The sequence below is a fragment of the Falco naumanni genome, chromosome 1 (assembly GCF_017639655.2).
Source record: "Falco naumanni isolate bFalNau1 chromosome 1, bFalNau1.pat, whole genome shotgun sequence".
Classification (NCBI taxonomy): domain Eukaryota; kingdom Metazoa; phylum Chordata; class Aves; order Falconiformes; family Falconidae; genus Falco; species Falco naumanni.
Window position 1 is genome coordinate 79,928,478 of NC_054054.1, and position 27,614 is coordinate 79,956,091.

The window sequence follows — 27,614 nt, forward strand, 5'->3', positions numbered from 1 at the left end:
CATCAGTTAATGGTAGTTGGCTCCCTGATTTAATTGACTGGGAAAGAGAAGAGGGAAAGCACATTTCTTAGCATTTTATATTAATTTCTCTTTATTTGAAGGATGTGATGTTGCATTTTGACTTTTTTCCTATCTGAAACCAATTTGGTTCATTTTTCTTGATAATTATTTTTAAAAGTAAGGGACAACTGCAGTTGCATGGGGTTTGCTACTGATAAAAGTGAAAGGTCTGGATAAATTATTTCGGTACAGTTGCTAGAGCCAGGGCACAAAGCTTTCAAGATGTGTTAGTGCATGGTGCGTTACACAAGGGAGGATGTGCATGGGCGTGAGGAGAGAGCTCTCCAAAAAGAAAATGATCTTATGCTGGTAAACTGTTTTTAGTGTTGATTTTAATTGGGAACCCCTGGAGTAGTCTCTTCGGAAAGTCTCCCTGGATAAGATTGTGGCTGGAGACAAAAACAACAGTTATTTCCTTCCAATAGGCAATTGAAGTGAATGAAAATCCTCTGTAACAGCAACTGGCCCTTTCAAAGTTAAACTTCCTCAAAATACCAGAGACAAGTAGTTAGTCTCCTCAGGAGATGTCCAAACAAACATTCAACAAGGTGGACAGAAAGGACACAGCATCACCTACGAAGTAAAAATGGCACACAGTTTCCACCATTGTTTGGGGAATTCAGAAACCTAACAGCAAACTGGAGGTTTTCAGCCAGTCCTGTCTATTTTTGCACCTTAAACATAGTGACAGGACTTTCAGATTCTCCCTTAAAGCTTGTAAGTAAGTTCAAGGAAAACCGTTAGAAAGCATATCGTATTTGCTTAAAGCAAAAATACTCCCCCTCCACTGCTGCCAGAATCTGCCAATGAATAAAAAACCCAACAAAAACCAACAGAACAAAACAACTAGCATTTAGAGAAGACTGCAAAACCCAGGTTTTTGCTTGTTGTTAATTTACTAATATTTTACACTAAAACATTAAATAATTGTTCCCCTGCCTTGGGTGGTCTCAGATACATTCATTTCCATGCCAGAACAATCGCCCTTGTGATTCAAATGTGTCAGCATATTTCAGGTAACAGGATTCAATGGGGCTGGTAAACAACATAATGGTCTAGAATTTGGGTAGCTGATTGACCTCAGAAAAATCCCTGAGTTTTATTCATACCTTTTAAGAATGCAGCAGTAGGATACACATGAAAGAGGTGTGCAGTTATCCAGGCTTCAGAGAGTTTTCCTGAATTGTTATACAGTGAAGAACATGAAATTTTGGGGGTGCTTCACGTGAATGAAGAATTTGTCCCTGATTTCTTGCTGTGAAATTAGTATGGACACAATGATATTTGGGGTTTTGTGTTCTTGTTATGTTTTTCTTTCAAGACAGTAAGGCTATTTTATCTCAGTAGTGAACACTGTCCCCAGTAGGTATGGATGTCAAGCTACTGTTTATCTGGTAAAGAGGCCTTGCTAGTCCTATATGCCTGATACCATAATACTGGATCTCAGAGAGTGTTTGCTTTTTTGTTTTCATGCTTTTTTCACAGTTTAAAAGCAGAAAGCATGTTTTCGGGTTTAATAAACACGTTATCTTAAATTATTGTCCTTACACCAAAGTGAGAAAATTTTATGAGTATCAGGAAAAACTTAATCTGTCCTGTCAGACTACATTTTTTCAACTCCCGAAGTACTGAAATAGTTAAGGAAACTAATCTGTGACCATTCTGCCAATTGAAGTAATTAATATCTCAAATTTTAATGTCTAATTTTTAACATTTAATAATGATAATATGTACTTCTAAACCATGTTATGTGCATTAGGCTTGTGTAAGTAATAACCCTTTGCTTTATGTAAAAACCACAGTTTTTACATATATGTTTTTACATAACGAGTCAGTTAAACATCACAGAAAGTTTGTTTTCTACATACATACTAAATAGGATACTGATCTTGCAAGTAAAATTTAATTGGACCTTTTACGTGTTGCAGGAATGCAAAAGATGTGTTGATTTTTTTTTTTCTCTTTTTAAAAGTATTGTCAGATTTAAAGCATGAATAAATACGGAATCTAGAGAAAAGCTTGGGTGCTCTGTTACTGTGGTGAGGCTTTGCTCAAGTTGGTTTTGTAGGCTAGATTAGATACTCTGGAAATGGGACATCTTGTCACATTTTGGGTGTGTATCCATCGGGTATAGGTTTCCTTCATGTCCGTCCTCACATAATCGTCATATATAAGAGAATTCGATGGCAAGTATTTTAAATGAATACTATAGCTTGCCCCTATTTTAAGATGGATGGTATGTAAAGAGAAAGTTTGCTGTACTGAAAACAGAGCTGTGCACAGAAGGTGACAAATGAGTCTGCCATCAAAGGGAAGATTGACAGACTATGGCACATCTACCCAGCTGAGGCAGCAGCCTGACTGCTCGGGGCTTGTCATTATTTTAAAGATCTGGATTATAGATTCATCTGCAGCAGCAGCTCAACAGAAGGGCATTTGTTCAAACGGTCTGTAACATTAGTAAACATGTTGTCAAAACAGCACACGTAGCTCCATTGTAACTGTTGCTTTGGTGTTGCCAGTGGTGTGGTGAGCATCGTTATAGTGACGTTAATGCCACAGCTTTACGAATGAAAATAAATATTTGCAAATGCTATTACTTTATCCATGAGTTTTGGCCAAAGTAGTATTTTAGTCATAGGAATTCACCTTAGATAATTTTCCTTTATTCAACAGAGTTTTGTTTCAAGTTCTCAAGAAAATGCAAGTAGGACAGGTGTGCCTGGACTGCGCCATGTCTGTGTCATGCTGATAAACAGGAAGTCACTTGCATGAAAGTGGGTCATATGGCCAGAGATTTAAATTACTGGCAGTAAATTTGCCAAAATACATTAGAATAAGACTTTCATATCGTATGTGGCATAGAAATACATTGCAGCGTTTGGAGTGAATTATTGTTCCAGGCTTTTGCTGGTTTCAGTTGATGTTTTTAAATCTGATGGGAGCATCAAGTTGTTATTTGGTGATCTCTCTCCTAAGGCTAGTGGGGGGGAGAGAGCATCAGCATCATGGAGTTCAGAAGCATGCTCCTGGGAGCTTGATGGTTGTGTGTCCAATAGCCTTTATCTTAAAATTCAGTTTTAAATCTACATTTCTTTCCAAATGAGGAGGGCAGAGGGGAAGTTAAGATATGTTTGCCTTAATCTCCTTAAAATTATGCACTCCTTTCTTGCACTTTTCAATGTAGCTGTCTATATTCCACCTACACAACTGTGTAGTATCTGAATGTTTTTGGGACACATAAGGCGATTGTGGCTTTTTTGCCTTATTCCTTGGTCTTTGTTTCTATTTCTTTGACTTCCCTCCCCCATTTTCTAGCGACGGTAGTCATGAAGTGGCAGTAAATTTGGTGACCTTACAGTGTTCTGTTGCCTTTTGTCTACATTTTTGAACATGAAGGAAATGATACTTTACATTGTGTTTAAAGGGAAGGGGAAAATGTGCTGATAACTATTTTTTTTTTCGGTGCTTCAGGAAAAGAATGGTTTCTGTGTATGTAATCTTTATAAAATTTTAAGTACTCCTGTAAATAACTGTGAGTTAAGGTGACTGCTCAAAATCGAAGATTTGAGGTAATCTATTGTTGCAGCATTTGTCATTAACCTAGAAAGGTTTAATACTGTAAGCAGCATTGTTGACACTGTTTAGCAGAATAATACCCATGTGAGATTACGTTCTAGAATGTGAAATAGTTGAGAGGCATTACAAATGGTACATGCTGCTGCGATCTCTACCAATTTTTACTTTGAATTCAGAACTACTGTGTATGAATCCTGAGGGTAGTCCAAAGATGTCCTAACCTTTTTAGTTACTTTTGAAAGGGATTTTTTAAACATTCTTTTCTGTGACTCATAAAGAGTCTTATAAATGCAGTATTTTGAAAGCATCTGGAAATAGCTCATCATGTCCAATTACTGCACATCAGGTTTATTAACATCTCACTTTAATCACCTAAAAGCATTTGTGAAAATGTCTTGCTTTTTTCAGACTTTAAGCAAGGAATTCTTACATGGATTTTGAAATAAAAGTGAACACAAAGTTGCAATTAGGTTTTGTATAAACTTTTCATACTTGTTGATGACAGAAACTTTCCAGGACATATTGTTCTGGTGTCTTACACTGATCTAAATTCTATTCGTTCTTCACTAAAAGATAAAACGTCTCACTGAACTGCTTTATTTTTTTTTTAATATATATAAAATATAATCTATATGTAATTATTTTCTGAACTGGTAATGGGCAGTGATGTGATTTTTCCGCATCACTGTACCTGGGAAGTGGTGGCAGTTGCAGAGGGAGGAGTAGGGAAATGGAATCAACCATTTATTTCTTTAAATTGGTTTGACTCAGAAATTGCCTGCGAGTGGTGCTTTCTTTGCCTAATTACATAAATATCACTTTTCCATTTTGAATATAAAGAGGCTATTTTTCTATGAAGAAAATCACCAAGTTTTTGTCAGTCTGATGCATGTGAATATCAATTAGACTTTGTTATGTTGATTTAACTTTTGGATTCACGTGTGAAGTGCTAAGTTAATTTTCTAACAGGCAAGTAGAAGTGTATAGTAGTCACCAGCGTAAGTATTAAGGAAGTGTTTCATGGCATCGTCATCTGGAATTTTTGAATTTCATTACTGTTTTAATGGTTTTATTGATGTTTTCATATTACTCTTCAAGGCTTGTGCCACAGAAACTTATGTTAGATTTTGGTTGGAAATAGCAACAAATGCAGAGTAAGATGAGTGTTGATAGTTATGTATGTAATAGAGTTCAGAAAGTGGTGTGCTCCCTTCCTACGCTGGATTTTTTCCTGACATGAGTGTAAAACACCACACTCAAATTCTGCTTGTGGTGTTAACCACAAGGCCACCGAATCAAACTCAAGAGGATTTAAATTGCTTTGTCAACAAGTAATATTTTTTAAATTTTGTACTAACTAGTGAGGGTTTGTTTAAGCTTCCTAGAATGAGTAAATTCTGCTCTCTGATCAGCACTTAATCAGAAAATTGATTGCACTCATCATAAGACTGTTTTACAAGGCTTAAGCATAATTTTCAAACATTTTAAAATCATCTGTTAGCTCCACTGGCACATTGCAAAGACTTTTAAAAACTCTAAACCCATTTTTTAATTCAATCATTTAAAGAATAACTTACCTTTTAGCATAGTCTAGAAGACCAAGGGCACAAGTGCCATTAAACTCTCGTAAATGTAAAAATATTAAATTTAAAGTGTGCTGTGTATGAAACTGTGCCCTTAGAATAACTATGCAAAAAATAGACCAGATATTTCAGGATCTCTTCTTGCTTTACTAGAATTCATTTCCACTAATTTTTATAGCCTCATTTACTAGCAGTCATTGTCAGTACCGAAAGAAATCACTGTGTAACAAACTGAACTCATTATCAGTGGACATGTTATTCTGGGGGAAGGCAGCTGCAGTTTGTATGACGTAGTATTCATTTATTTCCTGTGTGTTTATTCCTGTGTAACAACTGTTGGTCTTTTTTTTATTGTAATTGTTCTTGTGGGGGGTGGGAAAAAAGACACTTTGAAGTTACTTTAAGAACAGACTGTCTCTTATTTTAAAGAATGTATTGTAAACGTGTTATAGAGAACTGTGCTGAAGTTGAAACCTAATGGAAGAGTGGCATGTTCCTGTTTGCCCGGGCTTGGTGTCCCCTGTTTCAAGTGGTGTGAATTCGTGGCACTTAAGACGTACGTCATATAGGGCTGACAATTAGTTTGTTGCTCGAGCGCGTTCCCCGGTGCGTTTCAGCTCCTCTGCAGTATGATGCTAGTATAACAGAAGTGGTGTAGTGTAAATGGGAGTGACTGGGGAAATTTCTGAGTTTCAGATATAATTACAGTCAGAGAGGAGAATTATAAAAGCCATATGTATGTCAATCTCTTCCAGATCTCGCATCCTCTTTAGTTTTTAGTGGAATTTGTGTATTCGGTGTGTGAGAAGAAGCCAAAGGTATATTCAGAAAGGCATTAAATGATGTGCTGAGGGTTTCTGGACATTTACCTGCCATAGCCCTTGGGCATATGTGGCCTGCGTAGCAGCAAAGCTGCTGAAAATCTGGGAGAGCTCATCAAGTGCACTCTTTATAAATACTTGATAACAATGTTTACAGCTCTGCATCAGCAGTCTTTTGGGTGCGAGAAAAGGGGAGGTGATGTCAACCCCTCTGCTTTATCCTCACCTTCGTTGAAAGTGTTCAGTTCAGGATCTGGCGAGGCAAACGTGGGTCCTTATTCCTACCCTGACTTCAGTGATACTCTTGGGAGCCAGCAGGGAACGGATCCCTCCCCTCTGGGGCTGCCTGGATCTCCAGAGGCTGATACCAGATACAGGCAAGAGCATGCTGCTTTATCTGCATTGTCCATCTCTACCTTAATGAGTGAAATGGTTAAGTATCGGAGGGGGCGAGCCTTGAGGAATGTGTCTTCCATTTGACTTGACTATTTCGGTGGATAAAGGGAGAGGGAGGGAGAGGAGAGGGAGAGAGAGAGAGAGAGAAATCCACTTACATCACTCGAACTGCATTGAGTGTGTGCCTGTGTGCAGGTTAAGAGACAGACTACAGTGTCTTTGCTTTCTGCAGGAAGCAGCAATGCCGTTTGTATCCTAAGAGGAATTTTTTATTTAGAAAAGGAAGCATTCTTTCTACCCAGGAAATGGCTTTCCTTGTGCGTTGCTATGCCAACTGCCTGCAGCCATGGTCTTCCAAAGTAAGCACAATAACGTAATTATATTGGCGTATTGCATTCAGACTCATGATTCTCTGGGCTTGTGTGTGCGTGTGTGTGGAACTGTGTTGTGTTTTTGTTGCTGACTCTTCGGGCACTAGACATGCTTGTCTTGATTGCGAAGAACAGGCATCATAAAATTAAATGTCCATCAATGTCATGCTGCTAAGATTAATTGTGCAAACTTGGTTAGCTGAGTGGAACAGAGATCACTGGTCACTACTCTGTCAGCATCATTAGCAGCCAGGGGAGGAGGTCCCTATTCCCGTGCTCTGCCCTGATTTTGGGGGAGTGGAGGGTAGTGGTGGAGGGGGGAGGCTGCGTATGCGAGTGTGTGTGATTGCAAATGAAACAGGAGTATTAACAATGCTGGGCTGAATGCTGGAGGCTGGTTCCTGCACCCTGACTAATATAATACTCTATTAAGCCTTTCTGAGGGAGTCTCTGTGCAGTCAGCCATTTTAGCTTTTTTCCTCCTTTTTCTTTTCTTCCCATTCCTCAGGCTCAGGGAATGGTTTTGTTCCCTTGCATGAACGCTGGATACGTAGGGTTTCATCAGGCTCTGTACGTCCTGACATGCTTAGACTTCCAGTGTTGCAAAAATGGAGACTAACGCTGTCGTTTGGATTGCTGCTCTGCACTACAAGTGCGAGGGGGGTTTTGAGCTTACCAGTAGTGACACTTTTAGCTCCAGCTTGGTTCCCCCCCGTCCCTCTTTTTAATTTAACGCTGTAGAGGGTGACTTGCCATCCATAAGAAATTGGTACATGATGTGTAAATTCAGTTCAGCTTATGTTTCTTCATTATGAAACCACTTGCAATCCCAGCTAACCATGGAGTTATGGGCCAGCAGGAGAAACACTCAGTAAGTATTGCAAATTCTGCTTGTTCTATCAATAACCTGTCACGGGCAAACTGCATGAGATTGAAACTGCTTGTCGTCCTGCGCACGGGCGTTCCTGCTTGTGAATTTAATAGCGGGTTTCAAGGGAAGGCTGTACCTGAAGTGGCATTAGAGTCAGTGGCTCTATTTAAGACTGTTTTTAGCTTAGAAAAGGCAACTCAGTAGGCTTTTTCTGAATGTTTTATTTCCTGGAAAAATGCTGACATGCTTTCATTGGGCAAGAAGCTATGAGCATACAGTTAGAATCTTTGTGCATTTTAAAACTTTAAGGAAATATTCAAGCTGTAGGAGAAGTGATATAATTGTAGGTGGTGATAAGAGTAGATTTATTCTGTCTAGTGTGTGGTACTAGTGTGCTGTTGCTTTGTAGCATGGCATTTAACATCTGTGATATGCTTATGCTGAAAATGCAGAAACTGTTAGTAAAACATGGAATGAACAAAAGGCGTTAAGTACTGATGCTTTCTAATTGATCCCATGAGTCAGCTACACCTTTTGTCATGCTTTAATCCCATAGGCTGCCTGTGTTTATTGTTTGGGAAAAATGCATTCATAAGCAGACGAGCAAACATTATTTAACAAGGCCTCAGGTGTCAGGAATTAGAAATTTAGGTTTTGCGTGATAAAATGATTCTAGAAGTATAGATTCTAGAAGTATAGTTAACACGGTTAAATCATGCTAGATTTTATATGGTTCAATATAATGTCAATCTTACAATTTGTTTCTTGAAAAGATATCTTTTATGTATATCGTCCGTGCATACTATGTGTTAGAATGTGTATGGGAATGTGTTCAGTATGTTCAGCATATACAGCTAAAAATGGTAAATACTAGGAAGATGTGGTAGCAGGAACTTTTTAAAGGAGGAACATTTTCTTCAAAAATTCAGTTTTGATTGTGCATAAATACAGAAACTAGTCTAGAAATATTTCAGAATGTTTCTAGTGAATTTTTCTTAGGCATGTAGCAGGCATACCAGTTTCTTGTTATAGACTGTTTTGTTCCTTTAGTATAAAGGAGTTCATGTTACCAAATCATTTGGTGTTGATGAAATATTTAGAACTTAACCTTTTTTAAAAAATTCTCCTTTCCTCCTGACAGTCAAGTACTGAAGAAACTGAAGTAGAATAGGATACCTTCAATTTGCAAATAGGAATAGAATGAGAAAGCTGTATATGTGTTGGTTTCTCCTGCTCTTTCTGCTCTCCAAAGAATCTTGATGAAAAGTTCTAGATTACTTCTGGTAACACAGCAAGTCTAACTGATATGAAGTATTTGCTGATTGATAAAGAAAAAAATTAACCTGGCATTTTAGAGACTTTACATTACAAGCTCTGTCACATTGTATTTGTATTAGAGTTAATTAAATCACATAGATAAATTTCACTCTCTGGGCCAAAATGTAGGAATAGTAGAAGGGAAAGGGTCAAGGTATTGCTTTACAAGAAAATTAGTTTACCTTAAGAAATGTCCGCATACATGTAAGAGAAAGAAATCATATTTTCCATGGGGCTGCCACGCAATTACAGATTTTGCATGAACAAAATATTTAGTTTAGAGTTCATATAGAAGTTTAAAATGCAACTGTTAAGACATGATGTAGCTCAGCGAAAAACACCACTTTGGCAATGAAACTTTCCATGCTTGCTTTCCAGGTAGGGGTTATTTTGCATGGAAAATCGGACTGAAAGATGTGAATTCTTGGTAGAGAGGGAAGGCAAGCTTGGCGTTTCAAGGTGTACAGACTTGCTTTGCCTAAAAGGAAAACTTATTGAATTAATAATTTTTGGTGATGAGTCATTTTTATGTTAATATGTTCCCAGAATCCTGAATTTTTTATTGATAACTGACTTGATCTTATTTCAAGGGGAGAGCCTTAATTACTTCTGTCACATCCCCTCTGAGAGGCTCACAGCTTGATTTGCTGGGACAATCTGGATTTGAGTGCAAAAATCTCGTGTGCAAGGTTTCACAAAATTCTGTGAATGAATTTTAGTGATACTGTTAAATCTTAATTTCACACTAGTTTATTTAGGGAGTGAGCAACATGATTTAAATCAACTGTTTGGTGATCATTATGGTGAAAACAGAGGAAAAGTGAAAAATTCTGTTGCATTTCCTAGATTATTTAATGTAAGAAATAAAATGAGCAGCATCAATCAAGTGTACTGGTCCTACGTGCCTCATTTAATAAATTGGAAGAGTTTGAAGCAGTACTACAGATACCTGTCTGAAGGAGGTGTTGATCTATGGGTGATGTTCCTTGAGGCACAGCTGTTGTCATCTGCCAAACAAGGAGTAAAAGTATGCTTTGGATGAAAGATGGCAGAGAACTGAAAGCTGGATTGTTGCCAGAGTAGTTCTGCTTAGTTCTTGTATTTCATGTACTTCACCAGATTTCATTTATTTTGGTACATTCATTCTGTCTGGCTGTGTCCTTGCTCGTTTTAATAGTCCTCTCAGCTACCTTTGTAGTGCTTTCATGATAATTTTCCTAATCTCAAATGTCAGGACACTGATGTTTCAAAAATGATGAGTGATGTTTCAAAAAATGCTGCTTTGTGGATGTTGAAACAACAATCTCTTGAGAAGCTTCACACATCACATCTTGTACCTGTGCTATGGGAAAAAAATCACATGAAGGTCGAGTGCATGAAGGTTCCCACGGTAGGCTCGGGCCTTCTAAAATGTTATCTATCTATCTCATTTCTCCTTTTTCCTTGTATGTGTGGTTTGTAGGGCCTTTACTCAAGGTAATTTTTAAAAAACAACTGAAAAAATTACTGACAGGTATAATGGCTTTTAAAAATGTGACTTGAGATGCATAGTTCTTTCATGCCTGTGTAATGAGTTGCAGAGTACATTCAAATGACTTACGCACAACCTTTAAGAAAGTGTAAGTTACATTTTTACTTCAGGTATTATTGAAATAAAATCTTCTAATAAAGGGTACGTTTCACTGCCAGCACAGTGACTGTCCTTGAGTGATCACGTAGGTGCTGCAGTCTTTTGATGTGCTTGACCTGTCTTGATTTACTGAAAAATATTGAAAGCAATAGGTCAAATATTTGCCTTGTTTTTACCATATTTTAATGCACAAAGATTTGTGGCTCTGTGCTAATGGGCCCCCTCACTCCCAGGAATGAGAAGGAAATGGGTGGTATTTTAAGGAAATGTCTTGAGTGGTAATTGTTCAAATATGGTTATTTTAGTTTGATGTGTAGCAAGAGTGTTGGTTGGTGTGCTTTCCTAAGAAACCTAGCACTACACAGAATAAGCATGATTTTCTGTTACTGGAAGAGATCATCAATATTGTCTTATAAGTCAATAAATGTAATCTGGGACAGTTATTTGACCTTTGAGTGAGCATCATGCAGCACTAATAAGATATGGGGAAGAGAGGTGTGATGTGATCAGGTGGCTATGCTGTGTATATATATATAAAAACATATAGGAGCTTACCAATGTATTTATACCTCTTTCTGGGGGGAAAAAAAAAAAAAAGATGCATGAAAAAGAACTCCAGCTAGGTAGTAACCTATTAGCTACTGTAGTTGCTGATGGTTGTGATTTTGTTCATCTTAATGAACTGCATTGCACTGGGACTTGACAGATTTTTTTTTTTCTGTTGCTGTTAAGCTCCTTTACTTTTATCACTTACTGAAACCAGATTTATGGTTTGGCCCCTTCTGATTATTCCTTTCCTTTTGATTTGTATATTTTGAAAAAAACATCCTCCCTGAAGACCAATAAAGGAGTTGTGGATTTTTCATGTGATTAGGAATAGTGTTTCACCTCTTCATAGATGCATTATGATACAGTCTTTATTTACATGTCCACCTATATTCCACAAGATTGATCTCAAGATGGATAGTGCAGGTTTAATGAACAGTTGTTTGATATTTTGGACTAACTTAATTGCACAGAAGGCCAGGTTATGTTTATGGTGTACTATTCAAGTCCTACTTGGAAGATGAAAGCATTAATTATTTTTGTTTCTTCTGTATCTTTTTAAGGTGTTTGTAACTACAGTGTTCATGCAATTCATTAAAGTGTGTGTGTGGGGGGCATTATCTTAAGCTTTCATGTAGCAATGCCAAAGCTAATCTTTGGCAAAAAGTAAGGGCAGAATTTTGAGAACTTACGATGTTTATTCCTCAGCATAGCTAGGCCTAAGGAATTGTTCAAAGTGTGGATTTTGTTACTTCAGTTTTCTGTGTACTGGCCCAGTGCAGGCACCCACAGACTAATGATCATCTTAAAGGTTGATTTTAAGTGACTTGCCTGGCATCCTACCAGGTATCTGTGGTAAAGCCTGGATAAATTCCTGTTCTCCAGGACAACATTTAACTGCAGATTTTCTCAAAAGCTTATAAATTGCAAAATTTGGGTCATTTCATAGGAATGACAGTGAATGCATTAGTGACCTGTAGAGATGGCAGTGAAAGCATCCTTGGCACATAGGAGATGTCCTGTCATCTTTCTGTTACTGTTTCAAGGCCTGGGGATTGCACAACATATTTAAGAGAAAAACAAACAAACCCCCCACACACACCATAAAAGCCACCATCTGTATGTGTAGTGTGTGTGTGTGCACAGAACTGCTTTCTCTACCTTCTTAAGAAGTAGCTGAAATTTTTTTCAGGTAACATGGACAGCTGCCATAGAAGATCTCACAGTAGGGAATTTGTGTAGCAAGTTTATAAAGTAGGAAAAGTTCAGGCCTCATGATTAGAATTGGGAAACTAGCATGATCAGTATTACTGGTTCTGGTTTATGGTCCAAAGTGGCCAGACCTAGTGGTGGTGTTGGAGTGCTTGCAAAGTGGTATTTATGATGGTGCACACTGAAATGGGTCGTTCATAGTCAAGAGTACAGATGTGAATCTGAAAAGGAAAGTCAACTGCTTCCAAAATGCTATTTTGAGGCCAACAGACTGACACTATTTATCATTACTGAGTTGTAGGCACTCTGCCTGATCTTCAGGCATGTTGAAAATCCAGCTGAAATTGAGCTGCTGATACCCAACCATTATAGAAACACCTATCCCAAGCAACCAAAAAGGCAAACGTCAAAAGAAACAAAAATCCTAAATCCTTTAAGGTATTGTTGATTTGCTCTTGTTTCTACAAGTTTAATAAAGACACAGGAATAACAGAAGCTCTAAAAAGCAGAAGATAATAGACTGTGTTGTGCAAAGTAGCATAGGTTAAAAATATCAGGGAATTAACAATATGCACATAGAGTAGCATGAAGTCCACTGTAACTAAAGCAAGCAGAGTCATCTGAGGAAATCCTGTGCCTCAGTATCTCAAGTTGATTCTTCCACCTGCAAAATATTTGGACTCTCTTGCAGAATACTGGCTCAAGAGTTTTAAACAGTGGTGCTTAAGCGATTTCCAAGTGATGTAAACTTAACAGTTTAGCAAATGGACCGGTAAAAATATTCCAGCAAGACGAAGTAAATTAGATTTTTTGAAATTTCATTTTTAATTATAAAAGGCAAGGAATCTCAGATAGTGGTATGCAAAGAAATATGTAGTTTCTAAGAGGATTAGAAACTGCTGTCAGTTGTGTTGGTTGTTTTTGCCGTTGCTGCTGCTAATACTCTAGGATGTAAAAATGAGGGAAAGTGTCTCATGTGCTGTATCTGCTGCTGAGATGACCTGAAGTTCATCTGCAAAATAGTGCTCGTACTTGATAACTTTACAGGTTGTCTGCAAAATCAATGAAATATCAAGTGATTACTGCATATGATAAAACAATACGAGTATTAGGAACCATGATTTCTGATTTCTAAACCAGAATTGCATAAATATTTAAACTGGGTTCAGCTCATCAGCTGTCTGGGATAATGAATGATGTCAGTGCTGGAAACTCTTAAGTGTAATTTTTTTTTTTTTAAAAAAACTCATTTAAAGTTTGTTTTTCTTCAAATATTTTAGATATTTTTTTGTTCCTTGGTGTATTCTAGGCTTTAGATTGCTACAAATTAGTCCTTAACAGCATCCTTGATGCTTGAAATGCTGAACTAATTTTGCTAACCCTTTCATGAATACACAGTGGTGTGATTTTTGTCTGACTGAAAGAAATACAAGATTTTATGGACCTCGGGATTATTGTATTAGTCTGATTTTCATTTTTGTTACCTTAGTTGCAACAGCAGATAGATAACCAGACTATTAATTATTTTCACTTACTATTGTTGATGTGTTCTTGATAGTGCTCTCTAAGTTTAAAAATTAATAGAAGTAATACTACTAGGGGAAAAAAAAAAACCATCACCAATCTTGATAGGATATTTCAGCAGTTTGTGCAGGTGAAGGCAATACTGAAGCAGTGTTTCCAGTGTTCTATGTTGACAATAACATGAGAAGTACTACTGGCTGTGAAGACCCTGCATGATAAGTACAGTTAATGTTAAGAATTTGAGAAAAATGAAATATTAATGAGATTTACCCTTGACCAAATAACCTTGTACCTATCACACTTAGTTTTCAATACTGTATTTAAAAGAGTTTGGTAGCTGTAGTGCAAGAGAAGCATGGGATGACTCCTGCAGGTCTACAGGGTTTTTTGGATTCTAACCTCTGGGTACCCAATGCATCAATTTGTTACTGAAATGTAACTGGCACTCATACAGTATCCGGCTACTGGGTGGTTGGTGGCTCTTCCAGTTTTGTCAGATTGCCAGTAGTATTTTTTGCTGTTCATTTTGAGATGGTGATGATTCAGCTGAGAACCACAGGAAGAATAAACTGTACTGAAGTGGTCTCCGCTCAGTGGGTTGCTTGTGAAAGCTGATCCTGTGCCCAGGAGCTGGAATTTATAGGAATGTTTCCCATTCCTTCCTAAACCCATGTTTGTGTGGGGATACTAGAAGGGCAGATGAAGGACAACAAATTGCAATAATTCTATGTGGGTGATGTTAAAGGTAAATAGCCCAATGTTAACATAGTACCTGACCCAAACAGTGCTGCTACTTAGTGCCTAATATATGTGAGATACAGGGTGGATATGAGTTACCACCTGTTTTTTTTAATATTTTATTTTTTTTTACTTTTTGGTTTTGCTTGGAAAAGATGAAGGATTGCAAACAGTTGCATTTGGTGAAATAATTACAGGATAGGATGAAATTTTGTGTAGGTGTTTATTGTAGTTTACACTTGTGATGCTGGACTTGGTTATTAGACTAGCGGTATATGGTAACACACAGAAATGTGGGTCCAGCCTTTGGCCAAAAGGCTTCATCTGTCTTTTTGGGTTGTTCCCAGTGCAGATGTGAAGCTTGCTACCATGAACCAAGTTCACAGTATTTAGCTAACCTGGCATTCTCTACTTGGCCTAAACTTTGAACTGGTCAAAAACCTAAAAGTAAGGGCATCAGTCTTTGAGATCCATGGTCTCCATTGCAAATGTTGGAGCACAAAATCCCAGCACGTTTAGTTCTCTTTTTATGAAAAGTGAAAGATTATTTTCCTAAATGGGGAAAATATTACAGCTTGGACTGGCTAGTTTTTTAGCCTTTCCTGAGTCCTGTGTTATTGTCAGTCAAGTTGATGTCTCCTGTAATACGCCATTCCTATCAAAGTCTGTCTAGAGTGCCTTAAAAAGGCATCAAATAATTTATCTGCTACAAATTCCAGTAGTTCCTGTGCTTTGTGGTCCCTGTGCTGGGTAGCGGGTGGGAGTGTGAGTGCCTCTCCTTTAATTCAGAAGGGCTTTCTGATTTTTACTTACTTATCTTCTGAGTTCCAGTGAAGATTGACTACTGTAAATGCCAACAGAAATCTCTGAACCATTTGGCAATATGTGAACATTTTTGCCTTGAATATGAAGATGGTTGCGACTCAGCTCGGATATATGCATACTTCCATGGCATTTGCAGCTTGTAATGGAGAAGATGCTTCTTTGGACTGAGAATATGAAAACTGGTTTAACACCAGCCTTCTCTTTCAGTCCCAGTTTCTTGACTTGTATCAAGAGCCAATTGCTTTTCAAAACAGAGGAAAAGCAGGCTTGTGAGTTAGGGTGCAAAGTAGTGTGAAGTATTACATTATAGCTACGTTTAGTATCTGTTAATAAGCTAACAAATGCTACAGCAATTATAAAAGGTATCTGCATGTAGCACTTGTAACTTTCTACCTATAGATAACTTATTTTAGCTGTCCCAGGGCTGGCTGGTGACAAATGCCAATGTTTGGTGGCAGTAATGCATCCTCCTAGTAGGTGCAGTTACCTGATCTTCCGAGTTATATGGACAGCCAGGAGCCACACTGTAAACCCAGACAATAACACAGTGGTCGCATTTCTCAACCTGTGATTTCTTTTACTCAGCCTATAAATATGGCCTAATTTTTTCTGACTGCAGCCTGTCAGCATGCTTGCTTAAGAGCGTAGGTGCTTTGCACTGGGTCATTTGGACACACTGACTGGGTAGGATTGATTAGTTTATAGCTTGACTCCAAACTGTGACTGAGCAAGGAAGAAAAAAGGATTAAAGCTTTTTTTTTTCCCCTTCTCTGAAGAATGATTTCATAAAAATGATGTCATGCTATTTTGTAGGTCTGCTCTCTTTGTATGTTTAGTCACGTTGGCTTGCTTTATAGTTAAAAATAGGCTTTTACTGTTTTGTGCTGCTGTTATTCCTGCAGAGCCAGGAGAGTGGGAGCTGGGTTGTGCTTTTAGGACTCACGCATAGCATTGTTTCCTAAATGCCTTTGCTGCTGTGTGCCTGCCAACCTACCGAATGCTGTAGGAGTTGCATGAGTGTCAGGAAGGTCTGACGTGGGATGATTTGAAAGGGCATGGTAATACCTGATAAAGAGAATATGACTGCAAATTGGACCATAAATTTAATATTGGCAGTAGTGGGATCAGTGGCTTGAAAATGGGGTGATGAAGGACATTCTACCTGAAAACTGAATGTATTTGGTTGTGGTTGAAAATAAAAATCATTTGAGATTTTGGAAATCTAAACTGAATTGTGGGAATTATTTCTTAGTTAGCTGTATCATGGGCTTGCTGAACCATCAGTCCTGTTCTCACTTTAACTCAACTACAATTTTTGTGCTTTTGATGTGTATTTTTTTCTTACATGTAAGCAGCTAAAGGCTCTTCAAAACTTGCATTGGATACACTCTGCCTCTGCTGTTTCAGTGATCAGGGTACAGCTTGACCTCTAAATCTTAATGTTGATAACAGGCTAGGAAAAAAATATCTTCCAAATACTTGGCAGGCAGTAGCTCCTTACTATTCTGGATTGATCACGAAAGAGCCAGATGTCAGACTTGGATGTGTCTCCCTGGCGTGCTTGCCTTTTCAGTTTTGAGCCACAGCACTAGTGGATTTTTAGCTAGGTTTTTTAGCTTTTGAATAAGAAGCTGACTATACAGGGATTTTGTTTGAAGTATCCATAAATAATGTAGAAGTATCTTTTCTCTGTTGTCCTTGCTTTTAAGGAACCACGAGGAAAAGTAAAATGCATGAAATTATGGATTTTGGAGCCTTTGTAAAGTGTGTTTTAATTATTTAAGTAACTTGGCATCTGCAAGTGGTGGTCCATTGGATTTTTTTTTTTTTTTTTTTAAGGTAAAAGAGAAGATTTGTACCAATTCTATTAAAAGTGAAGCTGCTTACAGCTGTAGGAGCAGAATAAAAAGCAAACTAAAATGAAAACACTGTTGGTTTCTGTTAATAACTGTAGCAGTCTAAATGCTAGGTGTACCTCTCCTTGCCTGTTGGTGTATGACTTCTGCAAACATTTTCTGTGCTCTCACTCCTGGAGTTTGTCCTGTTCAGTCTTGCTCATTTTCCAAATGGTAGATTCTTTTACTTGATCTTACGGGGATTTTTTCAGTTTTGTGAGAAGACAGGGGATGTCTTGCATTTCAGGGAAGAGGATTTCAGGTATTTTCATTTAGCAGAGAGTTTCCAGGGTGCCTGAATACAGCTGCTGTTCCTAAATAAATGGATACTAAAATGTAGTTTCAAACCAGTGGCATGAATGTCAGCATAGTATACAGAAAATCTAGTTATCTACCTCTTTCCTGTTGAAGGAAGAGGTTGTTTAGACAGTTAAATGTCACTCCTACACCTGCCACTTCCATTAGTATTGTACATTACTATTCTTTCTGTGATAATGGTACCTAGGGAAAACTAAAATTAGGAATTCCTGAGTTACAGTAACATGATTTTTATTTTTTAAGTGGAGGCTCAGTGTTTCAGCTGGGGTTTTATTCAGTTAAGCATGCAGAGATAACATGTTTAATGTAGGAAGTGTCTAAAATGTCTACCACTTTTGTGAAAGTAAGTAACCTTCTTAAGCTCTTGCACCATGGGGTGCTATAGAAAAGACCATTCTAGCGCTATCATAAATCAGCAGTTAAGATTTGACTCTCAGATTTTCTGGTTATTGCAAGGTGACCTGATGCAGTAGGTGATGTACATGCACACATCCTGGGTCTCTATAGCTTATCTTGCAGTAGGTGGGAGAAAAAAAGATGAACTTCACTAACTGTAGTTGTTGAACAGCTTTCAGTTACTGTCCTAGTATTTTGAGCTGATATCTGTGCTGGTCGTTTTTCTGCCACTTGGCAATCTCTGATATAAAATCTCTTCCTAAATAAACATCATTGAAATATGTCGTGGTGTCAGGAGAATGTAAAAGTGGCTACGTGGATTGTGTTTTTTAATATCCTGTTGACCCAAGGCCGGAATAAAAGGGATGATTGAAACTCCGTGTGCACACCTGCACAGACACAAATAGATAAATTTCTGGAAGACACGTCTGAATACCAGCATTTTAAGCAAAATGACATGGTGCTTCAGTCGGCAATGTCTCCTTGTCCCAAAGCAGGCTCAATGTGGGTCTGCCTTGATTTGCTTATCTTGTGAATATTGTGGCCATTTGTAAAAATTAATGATTTTTTTTTTAAAAAAAAGGGATGGGGGCGCACAGCTAATTGAATTTAGCATTTGATATTAGAGTTGTAAATAACTGCCACAGACTACAAAGAAAAGGTCTGCTGGTTGTTTCAAAATTCAATGGAGATATTAATATAGAAGATGCTTCTGTGTTGATCTGTGCAAATAATTTTAAGTGGCTTTGCACAGTTGTTGCTGCACTGTGCTCCAGAATTTAAGGAACATCTTTGTACTTGCTACAGACTTTTCAATGAAAATAAGAAAAATGGTTCTTTACTTTTTCCTTTACTATGATTACAGTGAGCACACACAAGTAAGTCTTTTGCCCAAACTAGTAAATATTTGTAGTAGTTTGAAGAAGTTTGAATCTTGTTCTGTGTGACAGAATAGAAACTCTGGAGGCTATTGGGAATGCATGGTACCGCATACAGTTATAAAATCTTACGTCAGTGTGAAAATTTTGCACTAATTTTCTTTGGCCACCATATGAGGAAAAATGTAAAATAGTATAGCAGGCAAATCTGGGGGTGTTACAGCAACATTCACTGCTGTTATATTGCCATGGCTTGAGTATGGTTGCAATTTCAAAACCCGTAACATGAGGAATAAAGCTGTTTGACTAGTAGGCATGTTAGTATAGCATTAAATAAAACATAGATAAAATAAAATCATTGTAATGTTGCAAAATCTTACAATAGTCCTGTATAAAGAGAAATACTTGTAATTTACAAATATTTTGAGTTGTCTCATTGCTGTGCTATTTTTACATTATCCCGAAAAACAGTGAGTTGTTACCTGTATTACTACGTAATGCAAATGTGAAACATTTGTACTCTCTGCACTGGTCTCAGAAGTATTACCTATAAATTTTATGATGTTTTTAGGTAACCTTTCTCTTAAAATTCACCTTATTTTAGAAATAACATTTGCTACCTCTTTTGATTACCTTTTTTTTTTTTAAATTGTATAATTGATTTGAAATGCTGACTGTTATGCAATTAGCAATCTCAAACCAGTGATTATGGTAATGCACGTTTCTGCTTTATGATACGGAATGCTACAATCAGAATATTCTTAAAAACAATGTGTAGCAAGTGCTTTGATGCCCGCTTGTGTGTTGAGATATACATCTTGTAATACTGCAGTTCCTCAATTTTTTTGTTTGAGGTGAAGCAAAAGTGTGCATCTTTCACTGTCAGACAAGGAAAATAGAGGCAAGTTTCATTAGCAAGCACATGGAAAACAAGCAGTCGTGGTGCATGATTTCTTATTTGGAGCCAGTCATTAGCAGAAGAATTATGCATTTTTCTCTCTTATCACTTAAGTTACTGAAAATCAAAGTCATTGTATTAACAAAAAACCACCCACTTTTCTCATGACTATTCCTTGATACTGTAAAGCCAAGATAATCCTTTAGTTAAAACTCCAAGGGTGGCATTGACATGGCTGCGGTCATCCAACTTCAAACAAAATTTCTGTTTAATTGCTTGTGAATAGTCATGTCTCTGTTTAGATTTTCATCAACTTTCTTTCAATTAATCTGTTTTTTTATAGAGTAAGACTGTGTACAAACGGAAATCTGCAGGTTTTGCATCTGTGCACCGCAACTCCCTATGTATCTATGTCTTTTAAAAATATTTTCCTTGAACATGTACAGAATACTTAGATCTTGATGAAGAAACTACCACTAAGAAAATCTAAAATGTTATTATGTTAATCATGTTGATTTTTGTCTTTTTTCCTCTTTTGGTTAGTCTGCTTCTGAATGATAAGTATATAAAAAAACCCCCAACAAACCAAAACCCAGGCTCGCTTCAGTTTTTTCTACTGGGAGGACTGACATGGGTCTGGAAGGGATTTTCTGCGTCACTGCCATTACACACTGTTGTACAGCACATTCATACCTTTACCTTCGATTTGAAAGCCTTCTCTACCACAGCTCCTCTGGAGTATGGTTTTGAGAATCTCTGTGGTTCATAGATACCAGCCTCCTTTCAGCTTCCTCCTCATTAGGCTTTACACCTGCATCGCTTTCTACTGGAAAGATTTCTTTTTCCTCTTTCCTGTTTCTAGTTAGTGATCATGCCCTCACTCAGCTCGGGCTGAATAAGCCGTGCTCCTCTTGCAAATACTAGTTTTTCTTCTGATAATCCTGATAGTTCTTCTCTGACTCTGTGTATATGTATGGCTTTAAGTCCATCTTTGTTGAAAACATCCAGCTGGGAATGGGCACCACATTTCCACATAAGGTCTTTGCTGGGGCCATGGATAAGTGATCTCACTGGGGTCTCCTGCTGCTGCATCACCTTAACAGTTTGGTCAGCTTCTAATTAGCTGATACACTGAAACTCTTCACAGTCATTTCTGATTATGAGTTTCCAGGTTCTTGGATTTTATCTCAACGTGTGTGATCGCACCTCTTCTCTTACTGCATTGTATTTCTTTTAGTCCAGGTAGAAGTCATCGTACGCTCACAGAACAGTGTTGTGCTCATCTGTGGTACCAATAGTGTCTCTTTGCACTGTGATACCAAGCAGGTTTTACCAGCATGTTTGTTTTTTCCCCCCACTTGTAAAGAGGGGAATCCTACAATCTTTCCTATATCTATTATTTTTCCTATCTCATCTTTAAAAAATAAAAATTACTTGGGTAGCCCTTACCTTAGTTTTTCTTTTTTTTTTTAATTCTAGAATCAATTCATGTTGATTTCTTTTACTACTGCTAGTTCAAGTGCGGTAAAATTCAGTGCTGTAGTTCAGTAGTAAACTGCAGTAGTTCCGATTAAACAGCTGCAGCTCAAAGCTGAGATGTCCCTTCATGAGTGTTTGAAAAACTTAACCAAGCTTAGTTAGATTGGCTAGACTGCCGTAATCGTGGGATGAAATATTTTGTGATTAGGTGTCAGCAACACGTGGTGCAAGAATGCCCTGCTAATGGAAAAAGCTTCAGCACTTGGAATCATGTACATGCCATAGGTCTTTGCTTTAACTGTTTAAAATGTGCCCAGGTAGATGTTTTTACTTTTGGGCTGCGCTCTCTAGTTGCCTGTAGTGGTTTTCAATCCTGAGTGGCATTTTAAAGCTGAAAATAAAATCTGGCTAGAGGTGCCATTAGTTTTACCCCTGCTGGTGTAATTGCTCTTCAGCATCCCCCATGTCCACTTGTTAGACTGCTGCATAAGAAACCCAAAATGAGTCTGCATGTGAGTTGTACTTGAGCATTCCCTTATTTATTTAAAATTTCCTGCAGGATTTAAAATACCTTGCTTGAAAATGTTTGAATTAACATTTCCTGTAAACATACGTGCCCACATAAAGTGTTCTTGAACTTTTTTTTTTGCTTTTACATCCTTAGGCATAAATCTTTTGTCCAGCTTCCTGTGGAAGCAAAGTTTGTGACCAGGTTCTCTGTTCCTTCCTCTCCCACAGTTAGTTATAACAGGCCAAAGAGTTCAAAATTTAACCTCGTAAGCCTCCAAAAATCCTGAAAGTAGGCCGTTCAGTTTCTAGCCCAGCAGTAGTTCTCAGCATATTAAACACCCAAACAGCCACAAGAGAAAGTATTTAGGAATATCTAACTGTGGGAAAAACATCAACTGGAACATGCATTATGTTAGTATGAAAATCAGTTGTTCCCAAGAGAGAGATCTCCGCAAAGCCAAGCTTTATTAATTTTTTTGTCCTCCACGTCTAATGCTTTTAAATAATGGAGAGCTTTTACTGAAGTTCAGTGGTTGAGCTCATTTTCTACGCTCCTACCCTAGAGATATTTCAGAAGTCAATTGAAATGCCTCAGAACGGTCTTTCCTTCAGCTTAAACTGCAATCATCAAGTGCCTGTCCCTAGCTGTCAGTTTTCATTATGTAGATCTCCACAATGTGAATTTGCTTCCCTGTTTTATGCAGTGGTTTTGGGGAAGCGGTTAGTTGGTGTGCGGGCGTGGGCTGTGCCGGCGCTGTTATGCTCTAAATGCAAGGGAGCGCTTGGGGGGCCTGGTGAGTGTGTGGGCATGGAACGCTGGAACGGAGATTTTGCTTTTCACAGTAGTTCAAAGCGACTAAGGAATGGGATCTGATCTAAGTCTGAGTTGCTCACTTCATGAAACAAAACAGATAAATAAAAAATACCAGATACTTAATGAAAAAAGACGAGGCAGTCCTGACTGTCCTGCGTACTCTCTCTCTTCTGCAAGGTGTCACTCCCACTGCACTGTTTGGGAAATATTTTATCCAGACCATGTTTCTCGGTGTGGTTGAGGTTGCCAGAGAGTTGTTGGTAATTAAATGGATATCCACAGTCAGAACAGGTGTAGAACAATCTTTTTAGTTTGATCCCTGGAGCAGAACTGCTCTGATTTTAAAACCACCACAGATTCTGTGTTTTAGAAGTACTAAATTATCCTTTTCTGCCCAATGAAAAAGTTACACGTTTACCACTTATTTTCTGAGACAGACTTCTGAGCAAAGTTCTAAATAAAAATATTCTGATCTTGCAGATTTCTTCTGTTCAGTGCAAATATGTTAGAATGGTTTGAGTTCAGAATGTCAAAAACCTGGAGAGAAGAGCTTTGGAAAATTGTTTAGCATTATTTAGTTCAGTTTAGTATGTTTTAGTTCAAATCCATTCTGCTTTTTTCTCTCTCTCTTTTTTTTTTTTTTTTTTGTGTGAGTTCTTGGTTCACAGGCACTGTAAATGCCTGTATGATACAATTTTTCCTTTTTTTTTTTTTAACATCATTTGAGCTGTTGTCAATAAACTGACACTCATGTTTGCTGAAGTAATGATGTTTGTGCCGTATTTCCTGAAGGCATATATATTTGAATATAAAATGCTGCGTTGAATCTGTGACGCGAACCCTGTCAAAAGAAAAAGCAAATACTAACAGATCTGATCCTAAAACAGAGAAGGTAGTTAAATAAAAATGGGCGTGTGTCAGTGATGAATTTCGTACTTTCCCTTTGCACAGAGTTGTCCCTGAGAGCTTTTCCCTATTCCCCAGATACCCATTTACATTTCACCACCTCTGTCCCTCTGCAGAAGTCAATAATCCTTCAAGCAAAGGATAATTACGTTCAATGTGTTAAATGCTCATAGGATTACCTGCTGAGAGCTACAGGATATACAGTAAGTGGCAGTCACTGTGTGTTTTTGTAAGGGAAACAAGATGAAGTTCCTTTGCACTCGCTCTGTCTCTCTCTCCCTCTGAGACCTGCAGGTCACATTGCATTAACTTAAACTTCTGACTAGTTTTATGGGGGGCTACCTATACCAAAGGATCAGTGCAGGAACATATGAAGAGCTTGCAGAAAAGATTCTTATAATGCTTTTTTAATTAGAGGTCTTCTGCTATGAATTTTGTCTAAGAACAACTGCTTAACACAGCATGGGTTGTGTCTTGTGTTGTAGTCGAGATGAAGAACATTTTTAAGTGTAGGTCTTCATGAAGTTTGAGCCATGGTTTCACATAAAGATGTGTATTTGGGGAAAACCTGGAGATTCAAAATACATGGGATACTATTGTATAAAGTGAATGATACACAGAAGACATAGTTGAAGTCAGAAGGTTTTTATTTAACTCTTGCTGAAGTTTTCAGAGAAAATATATGGAAACCTCTTCATATTTTTCATCCTCCCTAGTACAAGGAAATCCTGCTTCCATAGGACTTGCATCCTAACTTGAACTGTATATAATTCGAACTTTTATTTTAAATTTAACTCTGCACTGGACATGTCAGCCTGCATCATCACATCTGTTGACAGAGTCAATGGAAATTACTTTATTATTCTGTAATTACTTATATTGACTGCTGTGCTGTAAATCACTGAACCATGAAAATGTTTTCCTTGATATCTCTCTTGGTTACTGAAAGAGTTAGGTTGAGCTAGCATGTTAATGAATACCCACCATTATTAGAACTATTTCTTCCCTCAGTCATTAAATATCATTAAGTCTGGGTGTATCCTTAAACCACATACAACAGACTTATAAACATTTAATATAAAAATGAACATGTACATAAAATAGCGAAATAAAATGTTACTGAATTGATGGGTTACTGAAGAATACTGCGTTGGTGATGTACATGCTTCTAGTGCAATAAAAAATTTTAAATTTCTATCTTAGTGGGGAAAAATGGGAAAGACTAAGGCATAATATTTATTTGGCTGCTGTTGTTCTTCCTTTACAAAAAGATACAGAATACCAAAATAACTTTGTTGCAATTATTTATTTAGATTTGTGGGACTAAATGTGTCATCTGTAAAAGAAATAAATAGCATATTTCTTTTTCATTATGGCGGGCTTTATTATTGTATTAGTGAAGACGTACTACAGAATAAGCACTTAGATGTATGTGTTTAGAAGCTGAAGAATCGGTGTTTGTGTGTGTTTCTTTAATTTCAGAAGGTGGAAATAAAGGCTATAAAGGTGATATTTCACATTTTCTTATGTCTACTGTACTTGCTTGGTCTGTCTCAGGGGCACTGAAATACCTATAGGATTGTTCACTGGGATCTGCAAAACAGAATGTCACACTTTTTGCCCTCTTTAATTCCATCTTTGTGCAGATGTACTTCAGTCACTTTGCAGGCTTTATAAATCTTTCATAAAGTGCTGACTGGCCTTCAGTAGAAGACCTTGTTTATAAAATGCTTACTGGTATGTTTGCTTTAAAATGAGTGGTATATTGGAGCTCTGCAACCAAAATTCTTCTTGTATTTTAAAATTACATTCTTCTGTCTGTCCCGCTGTTGCATTTATACTTGTTTTCACATATAATTACATTTATAAAACAAACCAAAGAAACCCTCACAACCAAAAAACTACAGAACAATACTACTTAAGTGAAGTAAAGGGGTGCTTTTTTGGTATAATTTCACTCATTTTTTTTGCTGTTTTCATAACTGTTCATGCTGTATCTGAAGATTTTAATTTCTTGTCCAGTAAATATTCTGAAAATATATTTTAAAATACTGTATTAGTAGAATAAGCCCAATGATTTCTTGAGTAGAAGTTGCAATAGAGGTTGCCTTTTGTTATACTGAAAGGCATGCTGTAGGGTCAGAGAAAATCACGATGTTCTTAAAATAGGAGGAACATACTCAGAGCAAAGTAATTGTTAGCTTTGCATGCATAAAGTGGTGACTCATTTTGAGGGTGGAAGTAATAAAATGTTGCTTTTGAGATAGGAAGATGTGATAGGGTTTAAGGTATTGTGCAGTTCAAAATGGAGATATGTCTTTATCCTTAAGATAGTTTCACATAATTGTTTACGTTTTCTTTTTTATTTTTTTAGGGTTTTCAAGAAGTAAAAATTTGGAGATCCCAGATAGGCTGTTTTTCCTCTGGTTTCTATCCATGTGTGTAAACTCTTTAAATGTGTGTATGTACCCATGTATGCTCACTTATTAAGAGCTACATGTATAATTATAAAATACTGGTTTGATATCTATCAAATTAGGATTAGGTCTTTGGAGTTACTTATGTAATTGGTTCATGTTTTGTATTAAAAACTTTTGTCCCCCTATTTATACTTTATTAGATCTATGCATGTGCAGCCTTACTGTTTCTCACTTATGAAGTTTGTCCTGAAAATAGGTTATCAGGACAGTTATCTGACCTTTTTAATGACTATTAATTATTTAATGTAGTTTATGTATAATGTATTTTGAAACTATATTTTCTTAAGAACAAATTCTGCATTATTTTTCTAAATTACCCTGCTATATTTTCACTCTGTCCGTTAGGTCTTTCTTATGCTGTGACTCTTAAGTGTTCAGTAATAAAACCTAAGAAATATTGTAGTTGTTGGCTTCAACAAAGCTGTAGCTTAGTGTTGTTGCCAAAAAATAAGATAAAATATAAATATATTAGATATAAAACATATAAGTATAAAATAAGATAAAATATGCAAGTTGCTTTTGATCCTTATTACTTTGAAAGGCTCCTTAAAACTAGCCATCATTTAATGAAAATGGAAAACAAGATAAAAATTACTCCAGTTCTGATGCTGTTTGTGGTGTCTTCGGCCTGTGATGGTTGACGTTACTGAGGCAAAGGCTGTGTCCCTTGGCTTTCTCATACTGCAGCATGGGCCGGAGGATGAAGCGTGTGCTAGATCTGGCCTGTGCGCATTGCAAGGGCTTTACTCATGAGTAAAGTTAAGCCCCATAAAAGGGAGGGGCGGAAGGCAGGTGGCGTTAATTTCTGACTGGAGTTCTCCTTACGCGGCTGCGATGGATGGGCAGTACCTCCGCGGGAGCCCCCAGCGGCCCGCGCTGCCCCCGAGGCCCTGGCGGAGGGATCTCCCTGCCCGGCCCTGCCCCGCGGGCCCTGGGTTGTGGTTCTGCCCCTGCCCAGCCCAGGGGGGCAGCGACAGGGCGGCTGGGGGGCACCGGCCCCGCCAGGGACAGCCACCGCCCTTACGTAGAAGACTTAACCACTGTTGTTCTTCATTGTCATTGGTGCTTTACTTTTTTCCCCGTTGTGTACAACTCTGTATGTTAAATATTTTAAATAACAGCATGTGACTAAGGTAGAAATGCATGTATTTCTCACACACACTTTTCATCGAGCTCACAATTTAAATGTTTCAGCTTATTTAATTTTTGTATTTATTTTTTTTCCCATAACTTCTCACCTTAACTTATTTGGGGGTAGAGCAGTTGAAGTGGATGCTGCTGTCAGGCATGTAGCACAGAGACGTAGTATTCTGCAAAGCTGTGAGCATGTGCTTTCTGCTTGTAAATAGTCCTGTTTGATTAGGATCAAAGTGACTACTTAGGTTGCCCTAAGTAAAATGCCTGCTTCTGATCTTCTGCTGTCACCACTTGGCAAGTCCAGCTCATGCAGTGTGGCTTTGGCTTGAGGAGTTATTCTGAAACTGGTAATCACCAAACTTTCAGCTGATTGTAGCCAAAAAGAATTCAGAAGGCTTGTTTTTTGTATGCAACATATTTCATCAGTTGT

The 27,614-nt window shown here is 37.7% G+C and overlaps 1 protein-coding gene across 12 annotated transcripts in view; it reads left to right on the forward strand.

The window, feature by feature from the left end:
* The window catches only part of RAPGEF2 (Rap guanine nucleotide exchange factor 2), a 194,891-nt gene that overhangs the window by 116,418 nt on the left and 50,859 nt on the right, over positions 1–27,614 (forward strand). The window contains exon 1 of one of the 12 annotated variants that reach the window (XM_040601290.1): positions 6,686–6,798. The exons of 7 other annotated variants lie outside the window; for them this stretch is intronic. In XM_040601290.1, coding sequence (XP_040457224.1) covers positions 6,745–6,798 — 54 coding nt within the window. In that variant the 5' untranslated portion in view covers positions 6,686–6,744. Of the gene's footprint in view, positions 1–6,685; positions 6,799–7,128; positions 7,682–27,614 lie in introns of those variants that run through there. 4 more of the 12 variants (XM_040601307.1, XM_040601318.1, XM_040601281.1 and 1 more) reach the window with 4 other exon arrangements.